At 32.8% G+C, this 21,350-nt stretch overlaps 1 protein-coding gene across 6 annotated transcripts in view; it reads right to left on the bottom strand.

Moving 5' to 3' along the window:
* The window catches only part of SLC35B3 (solute carrier family 35 member B3), a 22,977-nt gene extending 1,837 nt beyond the window's left edge, over positions 1 to 21,140 (bottom strand). Inside the window, exons 1-9 of one of the 6 annotated variants that reach the window (XM_015587318.2) lie at positions 20,714 to 20,813; positions 17,296 to 17,418; positions 15,555 to 15,848; positions 13,143 to 13,264; positions 9,570 to 9,724; positions 8,186 to 8,293; positions 5,175 to 5,272; positions 3,124 to 3,216; positions 2,611 to 2,722 (exon numbers count right to left, since the gene is read on the bottom strand). In XM_015587318.2, coding sequence (XP_015442804.1) covers positions 2,611 to 2,722; positions 3,124 to 3,216; positions 5,175 to 5,272; positions 8,186 to 8,293; positions 9,570 to 9,724; positions 13,143 to 13,264; positions 15,555 to 15,755 — 889 coding nt within the window. In that variant the 5' untranslated portion in view covers positions 15,756 to 15,848; positions 17,296 to 17,418; positions 20,714 to 20,813. The other 5 variants (XM_015587316.2, XM_015587320.2, XM_015587319.2 and 2 more) reach the window with 5 other exon arrangements.
* Between the last annotated feature and the right edge of the window lie 210 nt (positions 21,141 to 21,350).

Here is a 21,350-nt window from a genome sequence, read left to right as displayed (position 1 = left end):
AAAAATGATTAATTTAGAATGTACCTACTATCCTGGCAATATTTTGGGTATCATTCATTCAACAAATATTCACAGAGCCTACTCAGTGCCAGGATCTATGCGAGGTGAAAGGAAACAATGAAAAGCAAAAAAAATAGAAAAAAATCACTGTTGTTGCTAATATGGAGTTTACAATCTAATAGGAGTATAGATATAAAAGAATACAGACAACTGTAATAAGTACTTGATGGAGGCCATGACATGATGGAGGAAGGTCATCCCTTCGAGAGACTTACTTTAGCAGTAAAGGCTGTCCCAAAGAAGGTATGATTAGGTAGAGCAGGGTTATTTTTTAAAAGTAGCAATCTAAAAGCATACTAGTATCTTAATAGTGGTTATCTTTAGATAAGACTTTGAGTAACGCTTACAATCAATCCTCTTCACATGTATGTATTAATTTTTACTTGTCCTTCAAGTTATTATCTCAAAGTCTTGCTCTAAGGCCTGAAATCTTCCTTCCTTGTCCCATCAGGTAGAGAGAGGCATGTTGCACATTTCCCATTATAACCTCTCCCTCACTTTACATGATCAGTTGCTATCTTCCCACTGGACTGTGTGCTTTACTTAGTTCCTTGTCTTATTCATCCTTATCTCCCCAGACTCTAAAATTCCTGTCTCTTGGTGTTTATTGCATGAATGAACAAATACCAAATGAACTGTTTTGGGAATGTATTGAAGCCCGATTCCCAAAACCTGTCTTTCTTTTTACTTTAGTAAAAGGACCCCTGTTTTTAGTTGGGCATACCTTTCATCCTCTCCTGCAACTAGGTGTGGTCAGGTGATTAGGTTCTGGAAAACAAAAATGTGAGCCGAAGTGCTATTTCTGAGAGTGTGATTTCTAGGAAGTTTCCATAAAGAGAAAGGTGTGTCTTTCATCTTCGCTCCATACCACTGCCTGGAATGAGGATGAAGATGTCAGAGTAGACAGAAGGAGCCTGGATTCCTAGTGAGTGTGGAGACACCTGCTCAGGAGGTAGTACCGTACGTGGGTTAAGAGCCAGGTCTGGAGCCAGACTAGCTCAGTTGTAATTATGACTCTGTAACTTATGAGCTGGTTGACAAGTGGGCAAGTCACTGTGCTTTAGTTTATCTGTTTGTAAAATGGAATAATAATAGTGCCTACTTTTTAGGGTTATTTGAAGATTAAGGTAAATAATATATGTAAAATACTTAAAATGGCACCTGGGACATAATAAGGGCTTCATATGTATTAGTTGTAATTATCATTATCACCTCTGGATTTCTTTTGCGAGAGAAATAAACTGGCCCATATCTTCAAGACAAGAACTGCATCTCACATTTCTTTCTACTAACCACAGGGCTCAATCAATACATATCAATTGATATCAGACCCTTTTAAAACAGTTATTATCTTACAAGCAAAACTGGAACCTAAGCTAAAGTATATGAATTTGCAGTCTTTTTTGATAACATGAGATGACTTGAAAGATTAGTGATATGGCCTGATCTACAATTAAATTTTCTCTATTTGCTATCAGGATGTAAACTTTAAAAATGAGAGTCATACATGGGTAAATAAAGAGAAAAGTTAGGAAGCAAATATACTTTTACAAAGAGAGAGATATTTGTTCATTTGCTTAATTTACTCTGGAGCATTAAAATAAGTAGTCCTCTAAAACAATGGAAATTTAAAATCAGGTAAATGACTAACATATACATGCATTTTAAATGCAAATTCTACAAATCTGTGCTAGAGATGATCAAGTCCAACTAATCATTACACAAAAGAGAAAAATGAAGCCCAAAGAAGAAGAGAGACTATGAGAGACTACTCTCCAGGTCACACATCATTAAATGTCAGAGCTGAGACTGGGCTCCACCTTCTATGATACTGCAAGCCAGCGCTCTTTATAACATGCCGCACTGCTTCCAATCCTGGCTTCAGGGCTCTCTCCTTATGGGAGATGCCAAGAGCACTTGTCATCTATACCATTCACTTGGTAAACGATACAAGGTAGCACAGGGAGTCATCTGTTGTCCTCATTAAGCCTTACCTATAGTCCCTCACCTGTTGCCCTCACTCCTATAAAGCAGAATAAATACAACCTCCATCCCTCTAAAGGGAGAGGAAAATACCCACAGAGCAGATGCATAATAATTATTAGTAATAAGAGAATCTTATCTGGTTGATGTACTAGAAAGTATAAAAGAGAAAGGTCCAAAAGCTTTGTTTAAAATCAACCTGTCATACTTTAAGTGCAACAAAATGAGAATTTTCAGGTATAAATTAAAGTGTATAAAGGCAGTATTTTTCTCTGAAGGTATTCATCCTATCATACTTTTTAATAAAAAAGTTCTTTTAATGTATTTAAGTTATTATGTATATAAAAGTATATATTTAATTTTAAAATTAAACCTTTAATACGAAATTAAGATAAAACATCATTTTGTTTAGAATTTTAAAGAAATACCATAAGCCGAGAAATAAATTGGTGAAATATGGTAATTTTCTTGTTAATGAAGAGTAGATGCTGCCCTTATCTTTTGGAAAAGAGTATCAGAGAAAATTTAAATCCTATTTCATAACCTAAGCAAGTATATCATTCCTACCTGTTACAGCAAGAAGTGCACCAAAAATTTTAATCAAAGCCAGAACAAAGGAGATTCCAAAATACCCAGTGAGGGAAAAAAGGAAAGCATAACCATAGGTCCGAATTAGATTCTGCAACATATAAAAAAGCCTGTTAGAAAAATGCAAAACAAACCCTGAGGTATTACAAATGAAATAAAACTACAGATTTTAATCAACTTCTTGAGCAATAATAAGCCATTCAACAATGCAGTCAAGCAAAGATTCTTATTTAGTTCTGATTTAATGGAAAAATAATGATGAACTTTAAAATTTACAACTTCTACATCATGAATATCTTAAAAATTAAAGGGTAGAGCAAGGATAAAATAAATTTAAATATAAATCATTTCATTTCTGAAATAATTTCTGATCTGCATATAAAGAAGTTATCAAATTACAAAAAAAAGTCTTTTTGAACAAGGGGAATTAGAAATATAGAGGAAACTATTTAATGGAAGATGTTTATTTTTTAAAATGTAATTAATGTTTACCTTTGAACAAAATGTTACTGCAGGGCCTAGTCCATTAGTGCATGTCAATCCCAATAAAATGTACACAAAACCGATTGAATATGAATACAAAACCTAGAGTAGATAAAAATAAAGTGGAAAAAAGTGCTATCAAACCAGAGGTGGAAAATGAAGAATTTTCAATATGTGGAAATAATAGTTGATCCTGTTTATAAGTCTATGCCTTATTTTATGTAAAGCACATCAGTGCAGATCTTTTTAAATATAGTTACATAATTATTCATATTTTGCCTGGCTTAATAATGAATTCGAACCAGATTTTAATGTTGGGATTCTAAAAACATACATCAACAAAACAAAACAAAATTAAAGCAACTTATTAAACATGAAAAACCCGAACATTAAGTTTGCAGACATTAAAATATAATGAAAATAAGCAGTATATGGCATATTTATTGTTTAATTTCCCAATTTTCTTACTACTTTTTCCATTCCAGTTTATTATACTCCTTATCAACACAGTCGACATCAGAATCAAACTTAAGTACCTGCTATGTGTCAGGTACTGTGCTAATAATGTTCTGTATGCACTATGTGGATTATTCCACTTATTTCTCACAACTAACCTATGAGAGAGGTACTTTTAATCATTATTTCCCAATTTGCAGACGAAGAAACTAAAACGTAGAGATATTAGGTCATTTTCCCCAAATAAGAGAGTCAGTAAAACTAGGATGTGAACTGAAGCTATCTGAGACCAGGACTTATGGTCTTAACCACTGTATTACATAAACTTTCTAAGTACCTACACTTCCTTAATTCTCTTATCTTTACCTTATCTAGGAAGAATGGTAATGATGATCAAGAAAACTGACCAAGATTAAAGTTCCTTTGCTCTTAGGGACTTCTTAAGAGTATCACTACCCTGCTGACAAAGTAACGGGAAAGGCCAGTCCTATAGATCCTTAATGCAGTAAGTTCTGTCTGTCTAGCAAAGTGACTGGCTATAAAATTAATGTAAACGCACACACACACAATAGCTTTCCTATATACAAATACCAACCAGTTAGAAGATATATTGCAAGAAAAGGCATTATTTCAGTAACAATGGCAAAAAGATGAAACCCCTAACAATAACTTCAAAAGAAATATGCTTAGTATATATGAAGAAAACTTTAAAACCTAAGGGACATTTTTAAAAGAATGCTTGAATAAAAGGAAAGTCATACCTTATTCTTGGACTGAAAGAATCAAGGGTATAGATGCCATTCTCCCTAATTTAATTTATAATTCAATGCCATACCAATCATAATATCAATGGGAGTTCTACTTTATTTGGGAATATGAACACCCAAGAATAACTACTGGTAGTAATATTCTGAAAAACAAAAGGAACAATGGTGGCTAGTCCTAACATATGGTAAATGTATGATTAAGCTGCTGTCATCATATGGTTCTGGTGCAGAAATAAATTCAAAAGGATACAATTTTGAACTCTTAGAATATGAAATAAGAAGGCACTTAAAATAAGCTGAAAAGGTGGATTATTCTATAAATGATATTGAAATGGGTGGATAGCTATATGGAGAAAAACTTTTAAAGTTTTGAGTGGATCAAAGACTTAATAAAAGAGGAAATCATAAAACTAGTAGGCAACATGGATAAAATTCTTAAATCTTGAGTCAGGAAAGCCCTTTGCAATCATAATACGTAGCCAGAAGCCATAAAGGAAAAGATAAACTGGACCACATAGAAATTACAAATTTCTAAATGGAAAGCAATACCAAATACAAAGAGAGGAGAAAAATTATGTAACAGAGAATTTTTAAAAATATGTAAAAAACTATTAATTGCTGAAGAAAAATTTATCAAATACTATATAATAAGCTATTAGCAGTAGCATTTTTACTTTTTTTCTTCCTATGTTCGAATGTATTATACTTTAAAGAATATATGATAAACTAGTTTAAAAATGCAATGCCAGTCTGTAATACTGTAACTACTTCAAAAAATTAAGTATATCACCATTTTTAAGTCTGTCTGAATGAAGAAAAAACTGCTAGAGTATTTACCATTTCCGAATTAGAAGCATTATGCAGTTTCATAGCTTTCTCTTGAACATTTCCAATGACAGCATCTGCACATAGTGCCAGGGAAATAAGGATCACACCTTCAAGAAGGCATAAGAAAACAACCTCCTTATTTAAACATACAAATGATAATCAAGATTTAGCAGATTTAATTAAGCTAAAAATCAAAAGCAGGTCTTAAATTATGTTTGTTCAGTAAAAAGGAGTATTTTTATCCATAACCAGTTGTAACAGGCACATAGGTGATGTTATTAAAAAAAAACAATAACACTAATAAACTGCATTAATGCCGTCACGATTATTGTGTTTCACTATCATGTCAAATAATAGTTCTGCTTTTAAACTAGATTATATGTCTGAAAGAAATATTGTATTAAACAAATATAGAAGAAATTCTTAGAAGATTTATTAGGATTGGTGGTTAGTCAATTACAGAAATCAGGTGCAGAGGGAAAATCATAAAAAAAATTATTAAAATGTTTAATTTAAAACACATAAACATGCATGAAGTTGCCAAGGTCTTTTCTTTGAGTAGCGGTCCTAACTAAACTGCTGCACTTTCTCTTTTGTTTAAACTATACGTAACACATTCTTTATGAAATTTGTTTTTTGTTAAAAAGTAGACCAAAAAATTAGGAACTTCTGAAACAGAGTGCAGAATCCTTTCATATTTTCATAATATTCCCAATTTTTGCAGTTGTCTCATTCATACCTACAGAAACAATTCTTCAAACTCATTTTTGAACAATTCAAGTATATATTTAATTACTGTGTAATTATAATAAGAGATAAAACTGGCCTAAATGAAACCAGAAATCAACACATTCATACAGATGTGCACGTCTACCTAAGAAGCAAGGTCTTAACTCCGAATGTTTAGGACACTGGTCACCAGTCACGGTGCTTTACAGAAAGAATAAAGAGCAGTCTTGGTTACATCTGTGAGTCCGATGGAATTTAAGGGAGTTTTCTCTTTTTATTTTCTTTAAATGCATAAGCAATCAAAGGTAGCAGAAAAAAAAAATATATATATATATTATACACTTGAAAATGTTCAGGTTTTCATACTTAATCTACAATTTGACTTTTTATGATCTAACTTAGGTGTTTATTACCTAATCATGCATTTTTATGTACAAACTTAATTCTCAATGCTCTTTTACTTGTTTCAAATATCAAATCTGTCCTCAAAAGAAGAACACACGGTATTACTGAAGCTCCTGAAAATAACGGCCTAGCTCCTAAAAGGCTATTCGAAGACATTTCAAAAATGATCTGAACAACAGCAACATGAAATACTTTTATGAAAATAACTAAAGTGTATCCTAAGGGGAATATTTTAAAGGTAGACATTTATTTGAATAAGTAAATCTGATATATTCCCTTTATACAATCAAAATTTATTTATGTCTATTTTGGCCATTTTAGGTTAATCTAATCTCCTTTAGATAATATATTCTTATAGATCAAGGATTATGATAAGTGCCCATAACTATTCTTAATAATTAAATATATTTAGGTTCTAATTCTCTACAAAACTATTTCCACAGAACTCAGAAGAGTTAGCACTTATGCTACAGTGAGAAGTTACAGAACCACCTCTTTCCATCATCTTCACCCCACCAAGTATACATGCTTTCACATCCATTATTCCATCATCTCATTCTACTTTATATAGCTACTATTGTGTTAGGCAAATTATCAACATTACCTCTGTTTTTAAGTGAAGCACAAAGGCATCTGGCAATTTAGTCATGGTTATATTTTTAAGTGATTCAAACAGAATTTGATGCCATGTCTCTGATTGTAAGTTTTGTGTGTTCTCTTAAACTGCTTTGTCATAAGTTAAGTTGCTCAGTTTTCAAATATAATCTTCCTTTTAGATTTGCTGACATGAAAACAAAGTGTGTCTGAAAAATCTAAACCATGTTAGAAACATGTGCAACTATAAGCTTTCTCAGAGTAAAACTCATTGAAATAATGATCGCTGGCACTCCAAATGATCCAAGGTGAAAGAACAGATGTAAGAGGTTCTACTGGAGCTTCTAGTTGGTAAAGACTTGCTCTAAGAGGCTGAACTAGTTACATTTAAATCTATTAACTTAGCCTGGTTAACCAGGTTCCTAAGGAAGGTAAGAACAGCGAAGCTGATGTAAAATGATTTTCTTCATTACATAATACTTTTTTTTTCATAAGTAATTATACTCACTATACTTTGTACTTGCTGATATATGCATATTTTTTTTTTCCTGTTCTCTCAGAATTCCTTTTAAGACTTAGATATTTTAAATACCATTTTGTCAGGCTAGGAAACGTGATACTAAAATAACTTTATGAGTAAAACTCAATAGTTAAGAATGACATTATGTATATATACGATTTCTCCATAAGGTCTTTAGAATGAAAAAAAATTCCAACACACATTTTTTTTAATTCTTATTTATTTCTAAACATACTATAATACCTATTCTGCTTTTGAAAAATCCAAAATTTACAAAATTCCACATGGCACACTAGGAGGAAACTATTTATGGTGGAAACTTTAAGTATGTTAAGGTTATGACCATATTTATATCACCCAGTTTAACATTAAAGCACAGCATAACTTTCCCTCCTTAGCTAAAACAATGACAAGTAAATGTGCAAGTTTCAATCTTTTTAAATACATGAGAATAAAACAATTACTGTGGTTCTCCTATAATTCATGCATATATTTCCAGTTCAGCCCAAATAAATTGACCTATCATGTACCTGACAACATATTTTGACTGGGCAAACAGCTTCTTGTCAAATTAAAAATATATGAGTACTAAAAACAATTGTATATTTCCAGAGTTGTAAAATTTTTACTATATCTTTTGGAAAGCCCGAAAGCTATGTTAGATATGAGAATTACAGATGTCAGACCATCATTTAAAATCCTTATGAAACTAAAAATTCTTACTCTAAACCAAACTGCCTACAAAATCTAAGTAGACAATAAAACTCCTTACCTGTCAGGTTGAAATTTGGTGCAACTGTGCTATCAGCTAGGGTAAACCATATCAGACCAAGGCTCATACATACTGCAGCAGACACATCTGCAACATTATAACGTTTTCCTGTGTAAAATACAAATATAAGTTAACCTCATTATGCAAATACCCACTCAGCATAGTTTTTGATGTATGTATTTAACCAAGTAGAGCAGGAATCTGCTTATACCCAACATCAAAAATATATGAAGGACACTTAGGTCAAGGCATGATATAATCACAGAAGACCGTTTGAAAATTAAATTACCAGTGAGCACCTTATAATATAGATAATGAAATTCTATTTTATTTGTTGTAGTAGTGAGTAAATATGAATATTTAAAGTTTGTGGAAATTAGAGCCTTTTTTTCTTTATGTATAATGTAAGGCTATTCATTTTCTTATAGTTTATAAGTTTACAAAGTAACCAGAGTAATTATTCAAGCTATATAACTGTTCTGTTTGCAAATACCTTAATCAAATAAATAACTTCTAGGATGGTGAAGATTAATTTCCTTTAGTATATTCACATTTAAATAACCATGTATTGTAACATTCTGGAAGTATTGTAAGGAAATATTATACATGCCCAGTCAGTGGTGATGGTAAATGTGATTGAGATTATTATTTTTTCCTGTGTGAACAGTTGTCCTGAAATTATATGTGAAGTGTTGACATACGTACTTTCATTTTAAAAGGTCTTTTGGGGAAGGCATCTAAGGCATAAAATGAGGTCAGGCTGTATAACAATGTTAGTGATATAGAAACACTTGATTATCAAAACATGAATATTCTTCATGAGAGTCATATGAATAACGATTTGTTTGGCTGCTTGTTGCTATCATTATCTCTTCTTTTACTGCTATTTCTACATAACTTGTAACTTGGTTGGGGCTCTAGGAAATCAATAAGCCAGCAGAATTTGTAAAAAAGCAGTTCTGCTCAACATGAGAAATATCCATTTATTTGTATAATGGACGTAGAGGGCGGAGCTCTGAAGAACAGAAGAATGAAAATTTGAAAAAGGGAGCTTTCCAGGTACTTCTGAGCTAGGCCTTCAATATGTGAATATAGTATTTCTGGAAATGTAGTTGATCCCAGATTAAAAGAATAAAACAAAATACTACTTTTAGTCTACCCAAGTTCAAATTATTGATTTCAAATAATAAGGTATATATCACAGAAGTATCGGTTTTTATAATACCTTATTTTTATAAGGTATTATAAAAATATCACTCGGAATTGTTACAATAGCTAGATTGTTCATTAAAAATACTAACCAAAGTTTAATGTTTTTCCTGTGCTAGATGTCATAATATATCCTACTAGTTACAAACAGTATGAAAATATATCATTACTGTACCTTGAATAAAAACTCCTCCTAGCATAACAGGAATCAATTTGCAGCACTTGAAGATGACTTGGGTAGGATAATTCAGGTAGCCCAAGGAAGTGTTTGATAACCCCATAGTACCCACAGTTAGAAAAGCTATTATCATGTAGGTTTTTCCTGGTATTCTGTAAAAGACAATTTTTTAAAATCTTCATTTTCGGACCCAATTCATACTATTGTTAATGTGTTTACAATGTGTAAATGTCTAATTACTCTTCTAATTTGTTTAGTATTTCTAGAAATATTGGTAAGATATCACTATTTTTAAAGTTCTAACTGCTTGTATAAAAGATGGTGGTAAAAATGACAATTCATCCTTATTTAATCAATCATCAGTGAGAACTCTCAACTATATAAAAAACTAGTATGAGAAAGTTACCTGGATTCTAACTGAAGGTATAAAGTATATAAAAAAAAAAAATGTTTTTTAATAGCAGTTCTAGCTACACATAAAAATGATCTTGATTAAATTTAGGGGGAAAAAAGTGATTTTTAAAATATTGGCCTCTATAATAGTAAAAGGCACCTTAAATAATTTTAACTTCTAAATATTTTTTCTGTTTTCTAATTTTCCACCTAGCTTTAGGAAAAAGACATCCATCTATTCTGCTAGAGTAACCTGAGCAGAATGTCTCTAGTAAAAGTACATGGCGGTTTAAAACTATAGACATAATTTATATTACCATGCTATCTTTTGATTCATCTCTAACTCTGTATTCCATAAAATGTTAAAATAATTAGCTTTCAGGTGAGGAATCTGGCTCTCTCCTTATGATCCCAAATCTATTTTGGGTTCTATCTGGATTTCCTAAAGGAGATTCTTAATTTGACATCTTCAGAATTTTGAGCTATCACTGTGAGCATATGCTCACTTTGATTAGATAATTAATGCTCTAAAAAGAATAATATTGTACACTGGTGTAACTAACATAGGAAGCACTATTCACATAATTAGATTATGTTGTGTACTTAGATCTAGTTTCATTTGGAATTTGTGTTCATGTGTAAATCAAGGCCAACAACATTCTTTCATATATTTTATATGGCTACACGCAAGGCAAAATAATTTACTGGAAAAATTCAATTAAAATGCATCATTGCCACTTACATTTCAATTTTGAGGTCTTTCCTACTTAATCCCTAACAGTGGCCAACATTTAAAATGCACACAGAAACATTCTGGCATGCCTGTATGCATCAGTGTACACAAACACTGATTTTTATGCTGTTCATGGGGTTTAACCCTCAGTGGGATATCATCATGGAAGGACAGCATTGCTTTTCTAGGTAATGACTAAAATCACAGAAGTCAAACAGTAGCCAAAAAGTAAAAAAAAAAGAATTCAAGCCAGAAAAATCACATGGAAAAGCAGCATAGTACAAGTAGGAAAAACAAAAAACAAAAAACAACAAAAAAACAAAACCCAGCCTGAAACTCAGGAAACCTAAATTCAAATGGCTCAAATTCTGACAGCAATTTGCTATATGATCTCATGAAAATCTCAGCACTTCCCTAGGTCTGTTTTCTCATCGGTAAATAAGGAAGTTAGATTTCATCATCTTGCCTACAGGATTCCTATTTAACACCCCAACTGCTTATTTCCTTAGATATGGAGGGAAAATCGTAACTTTAAAAAGCCCCTTCAAAACCAATTTGATAGATCGCCTTTACTAAAAACTCAAAGTAATTAATAATAAAGTTACAGGTAATCTTAGTTGAAAAATAACAAGTAGTATATTTAGGAAATTATAATTTATAATGTGCTTTCCCACACATTACCGCATTTGATCCTCAAAATAAAACTGAGCGAATTTAAGAAACTTCCCTGAGGTCTTTTCAGAGCTATTAAGAGGCAGTACAAGACTCAAAGTGATGTTTTCTGACTCCAAATCTTGTACTCTTTCAAGTACACTGGTATTCATACAAACAGAGGAAGAAAGAAAAAAACTAAGCAAAAGTCTAAAGAGCAGTGCCACAAATAAAATCAGAGATGGGTAAATATTCAGAAATAATTTTAGAAATATGTGATTAGGCTTATTTTCATTGTAACATAACTTTAAAGACTTTTTTAAAAATAGCTTTTAGATGCTTTAGAATAAAAAGGTTTCAATTCATAATTTTATTTGTTATACATCTATAAATTCTTCTACCAGATTCCTTCACTTATGTTTAAATCAAACACAAATGATATTATCTTTAAATATGTATGGTCATGTGGTTTAAAGGTTGGGATAAACATGCCTTGAGGCCACTCTCATCTCATTTGGGTAGCTGAGAGGGAGGTCTATCTTTTTAAAATTTAACACTGAGGAGATGCAATTTCTTTGTGTGACTTTTAATAGAGATGGCATTAGATTCTTTTACTTTAGAAGTAATCAGAAGTCCAGCAGTTTGCAATAGGTAATGCGTCATCAGGCTTCCTTACATATTAGTCTTGACAAATATAATCTAATTAATTTTTATTCTATTACCTATGGCTAAATGTTTTAGATTTCAGAGCATGAAAATAATAAAAAAGATATTCTCAGATTCAAACATTTTTTAATATCACTGCTTAATAATTTATGGCAATACAGAGAGGTTGAGAGGTAAAAAATTAGACCCATGAAGAAATGCTGGTGATACAGATTTAAATATTTAAAGTTTAATAGTTATCTTCATACAACATCAAAAACATTTATGTAAGAAAAAAAGTTGGGAAAATTTTATTTTCATTGAAAGATTAAATATTTATATCAATGAAAACAATGTTAGTACAGTATTAGAGATACTTATTATATTTAAACTGTCCAATATATACATGAAATATTCACATTTTAGGATATAGGATAACTACATTTATATTTCCCAAAAAGTTATATTCAATTTCCTAACCACCTTCTGTTTATAATCAGAGACACAGTTTTTACTGCATATTGTTCTATATGCCATTAAAATATTTCAAGGTAGTTCTCAAATCTAGATGGTTGATTTAAAATAAACTGTCATACAAATTCCTTTGGTTTTGATGAAAAGTAATGTTATGGAATTTCTCTGATATATCAGAATACAATCTCAGCTACTGGACATTACAAATATGGCGATGTTAAGTGGGATATATCCCACAAGAAATAACTATACATTTTTACACCACTATAAAAACAAGCACTGATATTTCATAACACTACTTTGATATAGTAGCACTGTAAATCTTCCAGTAATCTTTCAGTAATCATACCTATTTCAGTAAAATATAGAAACACCTTGGTACATCTGAATACTTTCTCCTGTTTCAAGAAGACAGTCACTACAAGTTGCACCTAAACTACATTTTTATTTGATAACATGACACTTAAGAGATTTTTTCAGTGTATATTGAAATATCATATTTAATATTTCAATAAACTGATTATATTGATAAAAATTCTTAGTGTTAGATACATTTTATTAATGGGAAATGTATAGTTCATGGATAATATACTCTGTATGCCCAAAGAGCAAAACAAAAAATTTAACTACTGCTAGTGAACTTAACTGTCAAAAAATACAAACAAACCACATACCTTCTCCTTTTGTCCTGAATAAGCTGAAGTTCTATTAGGCCAAATATGGAGTAAAATGCAAACTGTATTAAAGTAAGGAACCAGCCATAGGACTTAAAACCCTCCATTGAAAATATTAATTCCTGTCAAAAGATACATCGATATTGTTAAGTTCAAGAGGCAAACCAATTTCCTTACAATAAATTCCTAAAAAACACAATAACACACACACACACACACACACACACACACACACACACACACACACACACTCAAATCACAAGATTTCTCAGAGGTAAAATTAGAGTAGTTAGGAGGCCTTTCCAAAGAACTGACACTAGATATCCAGGTATAAAAATCAGAAGAAAAATAAAAAAGTGGAGGGAGAAACAGCATTATTCTATGCTTTTCGCTTTTTTTTTTTTAAAAAGACCAAGAGTTGCCCAAAACAATGACATAGGTAGCTTATTTAAGAACTAATTCACTATTCAAAAAGCATTATTTCATGAGTAGTCTATTATCTCAGGCCTGTTTTTCTACAGGACTGTAATCAGTTAAAATCAATAATGTTATTTTTTGGAATACTTGTGCCATAGAGAAAATAGTTACTTTGCCTAAACATAATGTTATACCATAAAGTTAATACTTACAATAATTGTTAATAATACATTCTTAAGAAGTCATTAAGAGGTATTCCGTAATGTAATCTGGCTTAATTAAAAAAAAAAATCAACCTTTCCTCTATATTTCGATTGTATTTTAAATAAATTTTAAAGAGATGTATATATTTCTTTAGAAAGACCAACTGAATAGGGCCTCTAAATAGACCCTGAACTAGATTTCGTACATTTAGAATACTGTATAATTCCCCAAATTTAGATTTCATGTTCAAGTCTATAAAGCATTTGGGATTTTTCTGGCTTATGAACTATAAAACATGAAAATATCTTTAATATTTTGGTATTCATATATAATTTTATTTGGAATACACAAACCTATATATAGCTAATTTTATTAATTTTATTACAAAACTCCAACCACTTTCTTTACACTATTTTAATATGCAATTATATGCTTGTAGCAATGTCAGTTTTCACAGTGACAGTGATGTTACAAACATCTAATTTATCTAATTTTAAAAGAAACTTTGCACATAAGTTATAAATTATAAATTAATTATAAATTAAAATCTCTGATCAAAGTTTAATAAAGTCTGTACAGTAAATTCTAATTCATTTTCCTTTGCGAAGGCTAACTTTGCTCCCAAGTTATTTGGTAACAATGACATTTTGAAGGAGAAAAAATGTTTTTCAGCAAAAAATTCCAACCTTCATTTGGTAAAATTTAGTATTTTTCATTGTTCACTGTGATACCTATTTTTTTAGTCATCTTCTAGTGAGAAAATCAGTTATTATAATAAATATTAAGATTTTTAATTCCTGTTTTTGTTTTACACTAATACTCTTCATAGCATTTTTTATAAGCTAAGGAATAGTCATGAATCATCTTCTTCATTTATACCTACTTTTTATATTTCACCTCTATAAGACAATGGAAAAAGAGTACAAAGATTAAGCTCACTCTGATTAATACTACAGAATACCGAAATATTTCCTGTGTTTGAAGAAAACGATTTCCTTTTCTTGAATTATAAAAGTTTCCCTCATGTTAGAGAGTTACGTAAAAAGGTAAAGTTGGTACTGGCTGAAAATACTCACTAATGATATTAGTCCATTCAAACATTCTGTTTACACTAGTCTAGATCCTCCCATCCAGCCCATGTCTTTGAAGGTTAGGAATTTGCTGCTGGTCAAATGTATATAGTTATGCCACAATACAATACAAATATGAGACAAACTGTGGCAATGTTAAAAATCTTTTGCACAGGTAAAAATATCACTGAAAAATAGGTTCTGGCCAAGTCAGACTAGAAGAAATCAATAAGAATGAAAACATAATACGTGCTGAGCTTCAAAAAAGAATGATTCAATTACAGAATTAAAGAGATACCCTTAGAAAAATATAAGACATTCTGATATGCTTTTGTAAAAATAACCTGTTACATTAAGCTCCAAGAATCAAGAATGGACTGGAATATAGCTTTTGTGTTATCAATCAATTTTATTGGAGAATCATGTTCTAAAATACCAATCATTACCTGAATCATTCTCTAATATACCAAGTTCGTAATTATTACCTATATTTTATTTCAAATTTTTTCATAATTTTAATTTTTTAAGATTGTCTCTGCTCCCCTCCCCTCACTTAAAATATTTAACTGAAATTTTGACCCGTTTTCACACTTGCTTTTAAGTTCTACTACTATACTGAAAACGTCAACTAGTTAGTTCTATAAAAAAACATTTTGAATAAAACTATTAGCAAGTGCCCTTACTGACTTATGTTATAATTAACATACATAACCACTTTTACCTGTAAATATCCATAAATGAGGTAAAATACAAAAACTCCAGCAACACATATGAAAAATTGAGTAAGTTTGTTAAATTTGCTGAGATTTATGCCAAGCACTACAATGTCATCTATTGACTTGATGTGTGGTGACATTGTTTGGGTTTTGGATGGGACACTTATAGAAATATATTTCCTGGAGTTGCTGAACTTGAGATCCATGGTTATTATTTTGCTGCATTCAGTGCTTCCAAAGTTTTCTTTGTTGGTGTTTTCTCCTTTGTCCAGTCTTTCATTTGCTTGCTGAGCTAAGTCCTAAAGAAGGAAACAAGCAATTTAAGCAAAACATTTGGATCATAAAGTATTATGCTCCAAATATTTCAAATCACATTTTTAAAATTATACAGTTGTCTCATTCTCTCAATATTAATATATTAATTGCCCATTCAAGCTTCCAACCAAAAACAATGTCAATTCTCCAATTTATCTTTCCACAACAACAAAACAACAGCTAAACTCACATTTATTTCATTAAAAAAATAAACATGCCTTTATTGTTTTTATATGTAGTCAGGATATAATTTTTAAAGTCCATGATGGTTTATGCATAACATCTTCGACATTAATGTCAATCTTTAATTGCAGAAGAGTAAAGAACAAACGATGCTTCTCTATTTAGATAATTGTAAAATGTATTTGGTAATGACATCTTAAAATCAAGACAAACAACTTTAAGTTACTTAAAAAGCTAGATTAATCAGAAATTATCAAAAAAATATATACTTTAGCAAATAGTATCCCTTAAAAAGAAAATGCTTTCTTCCTTTGGAGAAATCATTTTAATTTAAAAAGTCTTTGGGGAGTTGGTGTTCAACGGGTATAAAGTTTTAATTGTACAAGTAAGTCCTAGGGATCAAGTATACAACACAGTGCCTATGGTGTTAACGACACGGTGTGCTTACAAATTTGTTAAGAGAGTGGATCTCATGTTAAGTGTTTTTAATCACACACACAAAAAAGGGTACACAAAGGAATTTTTGGAAGTGACAGATATGTTTATTATCTTGATTATGGTCATGGTATCACAGATGTATAGATATGTTCAAACTCATCAAATTGTATCTATTGAACATGTGCGTTTTTTTTGTATATCAATTATACCTCAAAAAAGCTGTTTAAAACAAACAAACAAAAAGTCTTTGGGATTGTAAAAAGCTGGAAAACCATCACTTTTTGTTAGTCTGTAAATCATGAAGGCTCCATAGATGACTGTTGATTTCTCTTTGGATTTATGTGAACTGAAAAATGAATCCCATATAAAGGTCAAAGAAAGAGTATTGTGAAAATTAAAGAATAGAACAAACTTATGAAGAAAAAATTATCTTCCTAAAAAAAAAAAAACAACACAAAATTCAGTGTTACAATCCCAGTGGGAACTAAAATTTAGACTCTAGTTGAGGAAAAAAAAGATAAGGATAATTACAACAGTGAACTCTCTTCTGGAAATCTTTTTAAAGAAAAATCATATGATGGTATAAAATGGTAAAAATTAGAATCACCTCTTCATGATCACTTCCAGTGGCTGATTTAGAGATCAAATAGCATCTACTCAGTAATTTAAACTTGAGGTCAAGGCTTTAAATACAACTTGTAACTAACAATACTCAGGTATCAAAGAACATTTGTTTTACAGAGTAACTGCCATATTTCAAACAGAAAATGTGTAATTTTAAGAAATTTTACTGTATTTCTTTTCCTTTACCTGTTTTTTCTTCTTTATACATTGTTCTTGCTTCTCACACTATGTTTCAATCACTGTCATCTCTGAAAGACTTTTAAGTCCCCTTGAGATCCAAATTTCTTTATAGACTGTGCTTTAAATGATCTTGAATGTAGAAGGAAAAAAAATCTGAACAACTACTTTCCATACGTGTAGGCATGGATAAAGAGTACCATTCACATAAATCTAGCCCCACATAGGATTTTAAGTTTCCTCTCCCTTGACTTCTTTCGATCAAGCCCTAAACTGCCCATAATGGACTATTATTTCATTCCTGAGACACACCATGGACTTTCAAAGACTCTTGCATTGTGTTCATGGTGTGCTTTCAGCCTGAAGTCTTTTTTCTCTGGGTCAGGATTTGAAGATGAGCTTGAATGTTCCCTTCTTTGTGACACTGTCCGTAATTTCTCAACTTAGGAGGGAACAGAACTGGAAAGGTAAAACTCACCTTATTTGTCTCTGCATTTCTGATTGGCATACTCTGCATCCAATATTTAGATGAACCAAATTAAGTGATCCTTCTTCTGGATGCCCTGAACCTTGGCTTGCAACCACTCACTCTCTACCTGAATATGATTTTTAAAATGTACTGTGGTGTTGGCAAACTGGGCAAAACTAAAAACCTTACAGAAAAGAGGTTGGGAGGAAAGTACAAATAATGATTACATATTTACACACAGAGAATAAATAAAACTTCTGGGAGACCTCTCTTTCCTGATTTTATTGGTATCAAAAATATTCTCCCCAAATCATCTTCTGCTGAAATGTTTGTGATTTTAGCAAAATGCCTGACATATGACTCAATGAAATTTTACCTAATATTATAAGAAAGCAGTATGGCACGGTGCTTTCCCCATGCTTTGGAATTCTGACAGTTCTAAGTTTGAGGTCCAGCTTTGCTACTACTTAGCTGAGGAGCCTTTGTGCAAATTACTTAACCTTTCTGAACTTCAGGTTCTATATCTTTAAAAAGGAGTAAAAAATATGCCTATCATAGGATTTTTGCTAGGATTAAGTGAAATAAATGTAAAAGTGTCTAGCATATAGTGAAACAGCTCATAAATGCTGGTTATCACTATTAACTTTTTAGAAATATTGCTAGGGTGATAATGGTCTGCTGACGCAGATTCACCCCCTTTGATTGAAAATATGAGTCTGGATTTCCAACCCAGAATTCTATCCTGAGATCCTGATCTACTGGCACCTCATTTTAAGTGCCCAAAGCTGAACTCATTATTTTCCCCTCAAAACAAACTTGCACTTCTTCCTATATTCCCAATCTCACTTAATGGTATCAAGCTAAAAACTGGAAGTTATCCTAGATTCTTTTCTTTTTCCTCACATTCTATATTTTGCTAAGATTCCTCTTGACTCTACATCTGTATATCTAAAATCTGTTTCTGACCCTATTATCAAGCAATTATTTTCTCTTGCCTAGATTACTAGATTAGTTGTATAATCTCTTCTCCCTTTCTGATCCAGCTTTCACATTGCTCAACAGGACTTCTGATAAAACTGTACCTATGATTAAGGCCCTACACATTACGAACTGGTTGATTCTCTGAACTCTTATAGCACTTTATGTATATTTTTACAATATCTAAATCATAACGGTATAACTTTTTTTGTTTTTATGTCTGCTTCTACAAGTTTATGGAATCCTTGAGGGAAGAGACTGATGTCATCTTCATGACGTTCTAGCACATAATAAAAGTGTAACATTAAATGAAAGACTACTGCACTTTAGTAAACACCATATAATCAACAGTATTCCTCTTCTTTCCAATACTTTGCCACTTCTAACACACCTATTGGCAATCTTATAAGCCGCAGAACTGTGCCAGATATGCAGTTAAATCCCTCCAGGAGCACTGTCACTTTTTGGACATGTGTGCCAAAATACTGACAGCATTACTGAAATTTCTCACAAAGCATCTAAAATGAACATGGTAATAAATTCACTCCTTTGCTTACTCGAGACACCAGCACCAGAAAGCCTGCCCTTTAAGACCTTGCTTTTAGAATGCAGTTTTATTAATCAGAACATTACTGGTCAGATCATGTGACTGATAAAGGTGGACACTGTGAGCTCTTACATCCAATAACTGTGATCCTAAATAAGTAAGTGATGATGTTTACCATGACCTACTGAAGTCAAAATTATTTCAGTTAATTTCTTAATCTACTCTTTTCCAACCTTCAGAAGAAAAGTCTCCCATTACAAAAGGGTAGAATATGAGGAAATTGTCATTTCAGTGTGACTAACATGAGAAAAGCTTGATTTTGTATTTTGTCATACTCAGTGCTACTAATAAAAGAATCTTGCCATTTTACCTAGATTAACTGTACTCTAGATATTAATTGAGCTATGGAGTATGATTATAAAACAGAAAAACACGATTCTGTCCCAATTCTCTGTACTCACTTCATTCCACAAAATTCAAGAAACCGTGTGCTAATTTTTGAAGGCAACTCTTTTTTCCCCAAAGGGAGAAAGGTAAATTTAGGACTATATAACACACATATATATGTATATGTTTACTAATTTATTTAGAAATTAAGTACAAATAACACTTATTTAAATTATTTTCTAATGCTGCTATCTCTCTTCCAAGTCCCAAACGATCTCAATTCTCTTAGAAAATGTTTATCCAAAAATCAATTCTCGAAATCTGGTATCCTAACGTAGAAGTAATGAATATGCCCATCAGCAAGAAAATCCTGAGTGCACCAAATCATCAGGCCTTCTTTCAATATATAAAAGAAAAATTAAAATGTGGGGGAGAGAATTAAGCTTCAAAGACCGGAGAAATCTGCATAAATAACTTCTAGTGGAAGTTTATGACATGAGTTTAATAACCTTGCAAGAATAATCACTCTGTACTGCAAATCAAATGGACAGCAGAGTCCATTTAATTCAGAACCCGGAAGTAGTTCTTAATTGAAATGCAGTCTTGGGGAAACCAGGCGACTGACACTCCTCCAGAGGCCCAGACAGTAGTTAAAAGACCCTCGCCCAACCGTCTTAAGTGGCCCCATGCTTGTGAGTCCACCCACCAAGGCCTGAGCGAGTTCTCTCCAGCTGGAGCGCGGAAAGGGGGCGAGGAGCAGCAGATGCTCCTCCCTAGAAACCATGCCAGCCGGTTTCCATTCTTTAAAAAAAGGAAGTCACCCGTGCTCTCAATCCCGACCTCATTGTCTCCCCGCACGCTGGTTACGGATGAGGAAGACCGACAGTATCAAGGTTCTCTGGAGGGGATCTGGGTCCCAAACAAGGCGAAAGGCCCGGGGGGGCACGTCCACTCCAGAGCCGGGGTGTCACCTGGAAGGATGACCCCAGCCTGGGTGGCGCCAGCCAGTGGAACAGTCTCCCCCTCCCCAGGTTCGTCGCTATCACCTCCTGCTTCTCCTCTTCTACTCCTGTACTTTCCACCGCAGCCGCCGTCTTCTCGCAAGGTGCTCGCGTTGCCCGCGCTGGCGCGCCACTTCCGCCTATGTGTCCCTTTGCGCGTGCGCAGTGGCACGGCCCCGCCCCCTGGTCGAACTCGGGTGGCCGGTGGCGTTGGCTAGGTTACCTACCGCGCATACTCTATCTCTCCGGACGAGGGACGAGAGCAGGCAAGGTGAGCCCAACGGTGCGAGGAGTGCTCTTCTTTACCCACTAAAAATGGCGTAGGGGCAGTGGTCGCCCATCGGATCGAGTGTTCCCATCCTCCTGTCGGTGTTCCACTTGTTCCTGGGTCTGAGCCTCTGAGCTACCCCAGCCTCCCGGGTTACAGTGGTCTGGCACTCCCCGGCACCCCCAGCTCCGTGGGCGCTCACGCAGGAGGAGACGTCAGTGACTCTGCTCTGAAATATGAGAAGGCGGCCAGGGGGAAAATGTTGAACCTGCATTAAGAAATCCTTGGGTTTCACTCTTCCCTCTGCTTGATCCAAATGAAATGGTGCAAAGTCATTGTACTTTTCTGTTTTCATGTTCTTCTTGCCTGACTCTCACCTGCTTTCTGGTGAGGATGGACTGAAGTAACACTTGG

The sequence above is a fragment of the Pteropus alecto genome, unplaced genomic scaffold (genome assembly GCF_000325575.1).
Source record: "Pteropus alecto unplaced genomic scaffold, ASM32557v1 scaffold121, whole genome shotgun sequence".
In the NCBI taxonomy this organism is placed as follows: Eukaryota; Metazoa; Chordata; class Mammalia; order Chiroptera; family Pteropodidae; genus Pteropus; species Pteropus alecto.
The sequence above is the reverse complement of the archived record's forward strand: the minus strand, read 5'-3'. Positions and strand labels throughout refer to the sequence as shown.